The sequence below is a fragment of the Populus alba genome, chromosome 15, assembly GCF_005239225.2.
Source record: "Populus alba chromosome 15, ASM523922v2, whole genome shotgun sequence".
NCBI classification, from domain to species: Eukaryota; Viridiplantae; Streptophyta; class Magnoliopsida; order Malpighiales; family Salicaceae; genus Populus; species Populus alba.
Genome location: NC_133298.1, coordinates 484,362 through 495,636, shown reverse-complemented (window position 1 = coordinate 495,636; position 11,275 = coordinate 484,362). Strand labels below are relative to the sequence as shown.

Below are 11,275 nucleotides of genomic sequence, written 5' to 3'. Positions count from 1 at the left end.
GCCATGCATCCTAACACCAGCCGCTCAATTTCAAGTTCAAACAAGATTATTTTTTTTGATTTTTTAAAAATATATTAAAATAATATTTTTTATTTTTTAAAAAATTATTTTTAAACTGCACATAAAAGTAAATCAAAAACATGAAAATTTAATTTAAAACAAAAACAAATCAAAAAAATTACAAAACTACAATTTAACCGTAACTCCACTTGATCACCATCGCTGCACAGTGCAGATCACCACTTGATCTTTAACTTTGGATTTCCCACTGACCATTTGCTTTGTGATGGATGTGCGAAAAGAGAATGACCGACCCTCCAAACTGGTTTTTTTTTTTTTAGAAAAAAGAAGAAGAAATGACTTGCTGGAGAACTTCGTTGTTCACAATAAGTGGTCAGCAATTCTTGCACCTGAATTTTCTATCTTCACTTTGAATTAATGAAAATATATTTGATAGATTAATGCCCATGCAGCTTATTCAATTGACGGAAGCTCGGCAAGATGACATACTAACTCTGGTCTCTGGATAAAAAAAAAGATAACTCGGTTAGGCAGACTCAGGAAAAAATTCATCACAGCCTGATAAACTACATGGCAATTTCCCATATATAGAGTCACATTAGCGCAACTGCAGAAATAGCTCCAACTTCCCCCAAGTTACACAGTTTCGGGTGTTGCGTTTCTCTATGAATAAAGGCCGAACATCAATCAACCATAATGCAAGACTTAATCTGATAATCAATGTGATAATAAGGGAACGAACGCGTCATCTATAAACTGAAGAACAAACCACTTGAGTTATAAGCTATAGAAGCATGAAGGTCAGCTATGAATCCTCCAGAGTTTTGACTGAACCTCACTTAAGAACTCAAATTGCTAGATGAAGTCACAAGTACATGAAAATCATTTCCAAAACATTTTGCATGTTTGGCACCCTTTGTCCATCCAAAGCAGGTAAATGCAAGATTTGGTGAACATGAATCCAGCACTCTTGCAAGCTATTGATTGCGAAAAATCTTTCCAGCCTTTGCCATGCAAATAACGATACACTAGTCTTTTCGCCCCTTAAACTATCACAATATTGATATGGTCATCACAAAGCATCAGCCAACTGTCTTCAGACCACTTTTATCACTACTAACAGAATACATGTTCACTAGTATGGCCTGTATCGCATAGGTCTCCTGAACCTCGGAACCCTTCTGCACATGAGATTATATTAAGGTTAATACTTCCCAAAAAACAAACAAACAAACAAACAAATGAGTTACATGCCACAGAAAGTAATCTATACCATAAAATGCACCAAAATGAAATCACAAACACTTTGGTGGAAATTGTACGATACACACTGGTAAAAAGAAAAACTCCAGAATTCCTATCCATCAAAAAGCAAGACATGGTTTGAATGGCACAGGTTTTCCCTAACTTGATCTCCCTCTAAATGAAACCAACAACAGCCAAGCCTCAATAACAAACTATTCCAGCCAGCTAAGTTCCACTCAATCCTCAACTTGATCTCCCTCTACAAAGAAATAAATTTTCATTGTGGTAGAGATAGCCGCTTTCAAAGAGTATTAGACAGATGGCCTTCCCCACTTTTAATATTGGCACATTATAACCATGTCGAAGTGGAACTGTAGAATTCTACCTAATCCAATCATATGTGGAAAGGACACCCAATTAACTTGTGAACAGCCATAGTCATCAACCTAGCAACTAAGCTTCTCATTCTCCCAATGCTTGTAAAGAGGTCACACTTGTGCAGTCACAGTTATCTCAAATGCATGCAGAGAAAGAGAACCAGGATACATATACTCGTGAAAGAGAACTAGGGTACATATACCACAGTGAACTAATAAATTTTGCTAATCTTCCAATCAAAAGACAAATGATTTAGTATCCACTTAAGGTGAGGGATAGAATTCATTACACTAAACCCCAACATATTAATGAACTACATCACAGGTCTAACAATTCAGTTCATAACATCCTAACCATCAACAGTAATATCTGCTGCTTAAAAAACTAAAAAAAACATTAATATCCCTGCAAGGAATATGACAGAATGAAGAGGTAGACTGAGCAACATATAAGTTGGTAGAGAGGGCATGAAGTAATGGAATCTGTTTGAAACCTCCTCCCTTTTATTGGATTCATTGCATCTTCATTCTCATAATGCTGTTTTAGATCTTATGGACTGCTAGAAAAATATCAAATAATCTATTAAGAGAATAAAAGGTAAAGTGAAATGTTTCTAGATAAAGTATGCATATCAAATAGTTTGAATATCAAAAGAATATCCGATAGAAAAACAGTGGAGACATAAAATTTCATTTATCAACACACAAAAATATTTCAGTTGCTTACCCATAACCGTATGCAGGATAGAAGGGAGCTGCCATGAATGGCCTCCGGGACCTGAACCCATAAGGGCTTGGGCGCCTTCCTCGAAATTGCTTCATTCCAGGAACATTGGTTCGCTTCGCAGAGACCTGAGAAAGAATCATAAACAATTACAATCTTATTAGGAACTTGTTAGTAATTATTGATTATAACAAGGGGCAAAAAGCCCTCCAGGTGAATCGTTGAAGTAGGAATCCTCCAAATCGGAGGTCTTTATATTCATTCTTTAGGAAGAAATTTATCAATCTAGGAGTAAGGATGGAAAAAATTTAATACAAAAGTAAAACATCTAAAGAAAAAAAAAAAACCTTTAACTGGCGGCCGTGAAGTTCTGATTCATTTAATAAGAGAGCATTCTGAATAGCATCAACCTCTACAAACTCAACATAAGCAAATCCCTTTGGTTGACCAAACTTGTCGGTCAAAATAGTCACTCTATTCACAGTTCCACAGGACTGAAAATGCTGCTGCACTTCTTCAGGGGTACAAGAATAATCCACCTGGTGTTAAGCACACAAGTAAATGTTATTCTCTGCCAGACAAGCTTCTTAAGAGAGTTGCTTGTTGAAACATGGAATACACAAAACAGTGCAACTTTCCACTCCAAAGAAATAAAAACATATCAATAAGTAACAGACAAAGGAAATCAATTGCAATGAATAAGAACTTGAATTCATGAACCAGGATCTATAACACTTGCCTAACATTATAAAGAATGAAGCAAAACCACAGGTTCATTAATGAGAGAAAGATTTTCCAGAAAAGAAATCATGACGCACAACTCACAGGGCAACTAAACTGGTATATTGCACTGCATCAAGTAACCAAGTTTTGCACCCTGAATTATATCCCCCATCAATACTTCTAATACATCAAATCATCATTCAAATGCTTCCCTCTGAAATACAGTTAATCACCATCTATTTATCATCATAAGAAAGTAAAGAAAAAGACACAAATTTGACATCACAAAATATACAACCACCAACAGACAGATTGACAGACATACAGGAAAACAATAGGATATATCATATATGCACACAGTCATGTAATGCAAATAAATGTGACAAATAAAGAGAGAAAAGGATAGCAAACCCTCACATTACCAACATAAATGGATCGGGAATCCACCTCCTCCTTTTCAGCTTGAGTAGCAGAAGCACCAGGAGAATCTTCACACATATCCAAAGGAAACAAAAGAGCATGTGAGTTTTGTAACAATAAAACTAACATTTGAAAACAGAATACAAAATATTATTTTTCCCTAAAATTACAAATTAAAGTAAACATAATTATCCACATAAAACACCATCAAGCCACATTAACGAGTCTCCTAATCAAGCTAACAAATCAATTCCCAACACCCAACGAAAAAATCACAAACACATTGCAAAAAGCAGATCCAAAAGATCAACAAAAAGAAACAAAAAATCCAAATAAATTAATTTTGGATTCAGCAACCCAAAATTTACCATAAATCTTCATCAACTTAATTATCTCAACTACAATTCAATCAAATCACTTCAAAAAAATCAACACATACCTTGAACAGCTCCCATCTCCTTCTCAACCTTAGCCTGCATTTCGCGTAGTGCACCGGCTTCTTCTTCGATCTCTTTCAATCTTTTCTTCATATCCTCTAAATCCTATAAAAAATACCAAAATTAAATAAAAAAATTCTAAACATTTCAAGAAGAAAAAAAAGAAGTATTTCATAGACAGAGAGCGATAATTGTTCATATCAAACAGACCTTGGAGTTAGGGTCCTGGTATTCATCTTCTTCAGCTCTAGACGACATGTCAACATCGGCATCCATCTCTCCTTCATCGGGGATTTCTCCTCCGTAGACCTCGTGCTCGTGCTCGTGCTCATCCTCTTCGTGATCGTGAAGGTGATCCATTATTAGTTATTTTATCAGGCTTTATTTTCTCTCGTGGAATTAATTTATTAGGGTTTTTTTAGGGTTTCAATTTGGGAAAAAAATAAGGGATTTGAGAGGTTGGTGTTCGTGTATGTTTTCATGTGAGTGATTGATATGATAGCGTGATCGATTTCTCTAATTGAGAGAGACAGGTTAATTTGTAATTGTTTTTGAATTTAAGAAGGGCTTTTTTGGGCTTTATGAAAACCCAATAATAGTACAGCTGAATTGGGCCCGTTTAGATTGCAAACCCGAACAATAGATGTTTAACTCAATCTCACCGTTAATCAACCAGGACAACCCGCTCCATCTAGGTAAGTGGGTTTTTAATTGAACTGAATACAAATATTAATATAATAAAATTTATTTAATCTAATCAGATTTTTAGTAATTTTACTTAATTGACCAAACACGACACAAATTTAATTGAGTTAATAAGTTGGAAAAAAATACTTAAACCTTGATGTTGACTTACTAATTTATATTTTTTTTCCAATCTGTACTAAGATAAATCTAACAGCTATAACCTCAATAGTAAAGAGATTTTTTTTTCTTCTCAACAAATTTTTTTATCTAGACATATTTTGATAGATAAATTACATAATAAAAATGGCATAGCCTCGTATGCTTAGTTATATTTGACATCTTAAACTCTAATTTTCCTATACATTTTTTAGGTGTATAAAAAATTCTTCAAGGACCCACCGTATTTTTATCAAACATTAGTATAGATGTAAGGAATACTTACATTTCATTAAATATTATTAGGGTAATATTACACTTCAAACCTTTTTTTTATGAAAAAACAAGACTCATGGATTATAAATACACCTAAGATCTTCAGAAAAAAAATTTTGCAATGTTCATTCTTTATTGTGTGTGTGTGTATTTAGAGTATTTTTTTTAAAATATTATTGTATTAAGCTTTGGAGAGTCTCCATCTTCGCTAGAAATTTTTTTTACAAGTGTTAACCGTAAGCTATTTTGGCTCACCAAGAATTAAGTATAAACTACAATTATTTTAGTTAGAAAAAAATAAAAAAGATTTATTAAAATTAATTAATTGTGCAACTGAAAGCTCTATCCCTGGAGTAGTAAACCAAAAGAATTTAAAAATTATATAATACATTTAAGAGTCCATCAAATTGCATTCAGTTCTATAAATGAGAAAAATTGCTTTCAATTCTACAGTTTACTCTTACAATTAAAATATTAAATGTAAACATAGCATCAAAGGCCCCCCTCTCTCTCATAATTATATTTACTTTCGAGCTCATTATTCTTTAATCTCTTATTACCAAAACATTTTTTTTTAATACCAATGTAATTTCTTTGGTTTTGAATGCATTTACTGTTTTCTTGTCTTTTTTTGGCGAGGTCAAACTATGTCAAGAAGCTCCAATCTGCAAAAACAAAGAAGGTAATCACTAAAACCAAGACAAAAAACGGAATTTGAGCATTGCATACAAATCTACGAGCACTGAGGAATACCTTTCAACTTTCAGCATGGCCAGTTAATCCTCTCACAGGATTCCCGTATATGTCTTCACTGGAAGCTGAAACAGACAAGACATGGGCTTTCTGTTCTGCAGTCATCAAATCCTGCCTTAATTTTGTATTGCTTTTGCTCCTCTGCGTGTATAAATAAGCTTTTAATGAATGATTCACTAATACCATCAATTTTTTCACACTAATAATCACCATGGAAGCAGTATTTGGCCTAGATAAGCTCTTTTCTGCAACTGTTACTAGTTTTGCCACCCTGACAACCCTTGTGGCGGTGATATGGACCTTTAGATTCTCACTAACACAGAGGAAGAAGCTTCCTCCATGGAAAATAGGACTTCCTTTCACTGGAGAGTCAATAAGCTTCTTTCGAGCCCACAAGCACAACAACATTGGTAAATGGATTGAAGAGCGTACTATCAAAGTATGGACCAGTATCCAAGACATCACTCATGGGTGAAAACGTGGCAGTGAAGCTAGTCATGGGTGTGGTCATGGGTGTGAAGATTTGTCCAGATTTTATTGATAATAATTTCAACCACCATCACTTTTATTTACTATATTTATTGTAATAGTTAGGAGTATGTTTTTTTGTTGGTTATTATCAATGCTTTCATATTTTTTATAAATGGAAATAAAAAGATAGCAAGTGCAAGTAAAGAGAAAGAATAGAGTGAAAGTATGGTGAGTATAAGTGCAACTTCAAGAGTGCTAAAGAGAAGATTTGAGAAAAACATTAAGTGTAAGAGTGAAACACTGGATTTTGTGGAATTATATTATGTTGAGTTGAGTATTTGTATCGGATTAAGTTGAGTATTTGTATTATTTCTCCAATAATATACAATTTATTGCCTCCGTGAACGTACCTAGTTTTGGGGAACCACATAAATTTGTTTATTTGGGTTTTTTACTTGTGTTTGCTTTCGGTCCAGCATGCACAACAATAGGTTCATATTTAGCGGCCGCAATAATGGGATTGCTGCCAAGCTAGCAACTTCTGCATTGGCCATACTAGGAAAGAACAGCACCTTTGATCTTCATGGATCTCCACATAAGCTTGTTAGAAGTGCTATAATGAGCTCTTAAATTCTGAGTGCATCCAAAGATATGTTAGCAAGATGGATTCTTTGGTGAAGGAACAAGTATTGCAGGTAATGGTAATTAGAACCCTTTAAGATTATGGCCCTGAAAGAGACTACAAATACATATATAAATCCACCTCTCACGGTTAGGTAGGTTGTTTTATATATATGCATGTCTTTGTTTGCTTTGTTTTCTTGATAAAATTTTGGTCTAAAAGGAGCATATATTTATGTTCTTAAGGAACAAGGCGTGTTGTTTAATCGGTTTGTTGAATTTTCTAAACAATTAAGGACATGGACTGATTCGAAGCAGAAAAAATTATGATAACAAGTTTTTTTTATAGTACTAAGAAAATTGTGGCTCTAACCATTAAAGACTTGGTCGAATTGCCAGCAAAGTAACACATTCGATATCTCGCCTCTCATCAAATTAAAAGGTTACAGATTCAAGTCTTCCATTTGGGAGGCTCAACCTTCCAATTTTTCATGTCTGCTCAGGCGCCGATCATGTTAGCCACCTCAACGTTGCTGTTGTAGTCGATTTAGTCTTCAATCCTGGCCTTCCTTCTTGTCGATTAATATATATATATGGTATTTGTAAGAACATGAACACGAGAGAATCCAATTTCCTTCATTTGGTTTCTTTGCATATTGATTTATTTCTCCACAAGATGGATTTTACTGCTCTATCTCTATTTCTATATGCCTAAGGATAATGATTTTTTATTTATATCCAGAATTAACTTGGAGGATGAAGCAGCCATTTGGAACCTTCAATGAAGCCAAGAGAAATGAAGGGAGCTGCTTGATCAGGTGTTAGCTGCTTGCTCGATTTAGCACGGCCTGCGGGGTTAGCTCCTTCCCCCTCGCACCTGTATTCTGCAAATAAAGCAGTCCTGGAAGCAATGCCTCGCATATATTAATAAAACATTCAAACCCTAAAATTTAATGATTCCACTCTCAAAAAATATAAACTTGATTTCATCTAAATAATTAACCAAACATGATTATCTTTTTCGTATCTTAAAACACAGAGTAAACACGATCTTAAGATTATTATAAATAAAAGATGGATTAAATATACATACTGGTCTCGTTCAGGGTGGAAATTATTGGACCATCCCTCAGGATTAACAACACTGCTCATGGAAGTGTATGAGAAGACCACTCGTGGCCTTGCCTGCCATGCTCGTCCCAAATACGCCCCCTTGGCGCCAGTGCCATCAACTTTACAATGCACGAACGAAAATCCAGTATCTTCTGCCTCGCTGTTTCTTGCATGGGCAGTGATGAAATTCCCATTTTTATCACCAATCACATGTAACTCTGTTCCCTGCATTTAATTGGATATTCAATAAATTACACCACATGTATGAACATCAATTGCTATCCATATCATAGCAGTCCATGACCCGGAACACGGGCTAAAAGGGTTAGTCCGTGGATCAACGAGTTGACATGGTCTATATAGTTTTTTTTAAAGAAACTCTATTGTTTCTAACAAGTTTTTTAAAACATTAAACGATGTTTCTTTTAACAAAAATTATAAAAACATTAACTAGCTCATAAGTTGACTAATCGAGTCACTCAAACTTAACCCGGTTAAGTCTCTAGACAATTCCAAAGTAACCCAAACAAAACTAGGGCTTGCGTCAGTAGGTTGAGCTCATCTATACATGGATCGACGAGATGACTAATTTTATTGGTTTTTTTCATTAAAAAAAATATCGTCTTGATAATTTTATTTTGAGAAAAAAAATAAAAACAATGCCTTTTTTGAATAAAAAAATGTTGATCGGGTCATTGGTTGACTCATCAAGTCACTCTAATTTAACCGGTAAACCCTCTTGGTTTAATAACAATTAATTTTTAAATAAAATTTAACTAGGAGAGTTAATTTTTGAAGGGTTACCAAATACAAGGACTTTCCACTTCCAAAAATGTATCTTAAAACACAGAGTAAACACGATCCATGGGCAGTGATGAAATTCCCATTTTCATCACCAATCACATGTAACTCTGTTCCCTGCATTTAATTGGATATTCAATATATTACACCACATGTATGAGCATCAATTGCTATCCATACAACAGTGGTCCATGACCCGGGATACGAGATATGAGGGTGAGTCCATGGATTGTTGAGTTGACAGGGTATATTTACTTTTTTTTTTTTTGAAAGAAATTATATTGTTCTTGACAAGTTTTTTTAAAAAATTTAAATGATGTTTTTTTTAAATAAAAATAAAATAAATAAATGTTGAACAATTTACAAGCTAACCAACCAAGCCAACTTAATTTATATCTAGTCTCTAGGCAGTTCAAAAATGAACCCAAACAAAAACTAGGGCCTGGATCAACGGGTTGAGCTCGTCATTATGTGGATCGACGAGTTGATCAGTTTTATTGGTTTTTTCATGAAAAAAGATTGTTTTGACAAATTTATTTTGAAATAAAAAAATAAAAAACCGTGCCTTTTTTAATAAAAAAAAAATGTTGATCAGATCATTGGTTGCTCATTAAATCATTTAAATTTAACCGGATGAACTCTTTAGATTATTTAAAATCAAACAAAGACCCCCGGGGTCTCCTAGTCTTGGTTTAATAACTATTAGCGTAACACAATCAATTTTTAAATAGAATATAATTAGGAGAGTTAATTTTGAAGGTTACCAAATACAAGGACTTTCCACTTCCAAAAAATGTAATCAACGGTGCCTTCAATATAACAATTCTTGAAGAGATGCCGTCCCTTGTCATCACACAATGTGTCTTGAAATCCAATGAATCTGCAGTTATAGAAAGCAGACTTGTCCCCAGCAATCCTCAGAGCAACTGCTTGTTCTCCTTTCAATTCCCCATTTGGCCTCGACGCAGAATTCTGTCCCAACAATTCCACAGAAAAGAAAAGGCAACATAAAATAACCTCAAAAAAGAAAAAGAATCTGTGAGATGCGAAAATACGTTGTAATTTCAAGACGAGGGATCGAATTTGCCTCATCTATGATGATCAAGATGGCCTCAAGCTCCCTTCTTCGTCAACATTCAAGCTTCAGCAGGGCTATGTGAAGAAGTGAAAAGAAATGGAAATTTATAATATTTTATGAAACATGCACGCACCTTGAAAATGACATTAGCAGCCACAAAGTAATCAGCCTCAGCTTCCAAGGTAGCACTGTAAACAGTTCCGTATTCTTTTGCCGTGCCATCAAATGACAAGGTCGGGTTGTTACCAGGCGATCCGAAGAATGTAACAAAAGGTTTGCCGCGTTCGATTTTGAGTTTTTCAATGTACTCTCCGGGTCCGATATCCACAATCACTCGTTCTCTGTTCCCTGTTGGAATACTGTTAATGGCAGCCTTCAAGGTCTTGAACTCTCCACTTCCATCTTGTCGAACCTTGATGGTTCTTGGTTTGGCCTCCGCCGCTTCGAGGTCAGGGTCTATGGTGCCCTTACGGTCTGCCAGGGGCTTGACATTGTCTTGAAACCATGTGTTTAGGCTCGATGGATCGGCAGGTATCGGACTCTTATCATCGGAACTAACGATGGTGGACACAAGAAGAATTGCTGTAATGGCACAGTACTGGATAGCTGCAATGGAACCCATCTTTCTTTTTTTCTTTCTTTTTTCTGGTGAAATATTTTCTTGATATATATATATATGAAGCAAGACGATAGAATAGCATCTTCTCCTTCTTCTTTCCTTTTTCTTTCTTTCTTTTTTTAACATAGCCAAAGATAGCCATTAATTTTCTCCTTTGGCCAAAAACTAGGAAGGAACTACATTTTTTTCTAAACTTTTATGTGTCTCTCTATATATAAAAAAAGAATTAATATTCAATTTTTATACGTCTGTTCATCATCTAGCACCAAATTTAGAATAATATTCTTTTCCGTACAACATTTTCTTGTTGCAAAATCATTATAATACTAAATTTTAACATCGATCGTATGCTCTTTCTCTTACAACCTTAAGATTTTGGTTGCTTATTACATTTTTCTCTTTTATTTCTAATTGTCTACTTAACTCAAGATCATACATGCTCCATAATGAATTGTGATTTATAATAATTAAAAATATAGGTTATTGAAATATTGAAATTCTTTTAGAATAGGGAAAAAGATAATGTTTTTTCTGTTTATTGAGTAACATAATATTAAGGAAATAATCACTATAAATGAAAAGAAGAAATCAAGGCTCCAGTAAATCAAAAAATTTACTTAAATCACCTAATTAAAGGAGATGATCGGGCATCTTGTATAATTTGTTTATATATAATCACTAGGGTTAGAGTTTTGTAAGGGAGAGTTCACCACTCACTAAAGTTAATTATTTAACATTCCTCGAAAAACTATT

At 34.4% G+C, this 11,275-nt stretch overlaps 2 protein-coding genes across 2 annotated transcripts; both read right to left on the bottom strand.

Annotated features, from left to right (window-relative positions):
• Positions 1-747: 747 nt before the first annotated feature.
• LOC118036870 (polyadenylate-binding protein 2) lies at positions 748-4,470 on the bottom strand. The gene is made up of 6 exons (XM_035042704.2): positions 4,158-4,470; positions 3,950-4,052; positions 3,508-3,578; positions 2,715-2,906; positions 2,371-2,495; positions 748-1,202 (listed from the first exon to the last, which is right to left on the bottom strand). Exons 1-6 carry the CDS (start codon positions 4,305-4,307, stop codon positions 1,157-1,159), a joined length of 687 nt encoding a protein of 228 aa, XP_034898595.1. The 5' UTR covers positions 4,308-4,470; the 3' UTR covers positions 748-1,156.
• Positions 4,471-5,711: 1,241 nt separating this feature from the next.
• On the bottom strand, positions 5,712-10,525 carry LOC118036866 (putative pectinesterase 63). The gene is made up of 8 exons (XM_073404973.1): positions 10,037-10,525; positions 9,610-9,797; positions 8,829-8,847; positions 8,005-8,249; positions 7,661-7,812; positions 6,030-6,250; positions 5,828-5,960; positions 5,712-5,731 (listed from the first exon to the last, which is right to left on the bottom strand). The coding sequence occupies exons 1-8, from the start codon at positions 10,523-10,525 to the stop codon at positions 5,712-5,714; spliced, it is 1,467 nt and encodes a 488-aa protein (XP_073261074.1).
• Between the last annotated feature and the right edge of the window lie 750 nt (positions 10,526-11,275).

Excerpts from the sequence above, each read along its gene's own strand:
- LOC118036870 (XM_035042704.2), bottom strand. The coding sequence starts at position 4,307 with ATGGATCACCTTCACGATCACGAAGAGGATGAGCACGAGCACGAGCAC. Across the intron at positions 3,579-3,949 it reads GGAGATGGGAGCTGTTCAAG|ATTCTCCTGGTGCTTCTGCT; the intron begins GTATGTGTTGAT and ends ATATGTGTGAAG. Across the intron at positions 1,203-2,370 it reads TATCCTGCATACGGTTATGG|AAGGGTTCCGAGGTTCAGGA; the intron begins GTAAGCAACTGA and ends TCTCATGTGCAG.
- LOC118036866 (XM_073404973.1), bottom strand. The coding sequence starts at position 10,525 with ATGGGTTCCATTGCAGCTATCCAGTACTGTGCCATTACAGCAATTCTT. Across the intron at positions 6,251-7,660 it reads ATGGCTGCTTCATCCTCCAA|TACGCTCTTCAATCCATTTA; the intron begins GTTAATTCTGGA and ends ATACTTTGATAG. Across the intron at positions 5,732-5,827 it reads ATTAACTGGCCATGCTGAAA|ATTGGAGCTTCTTGACATAG; the intron begins GTTGAAAGGTAT and ends TTGTTTTTGCAG.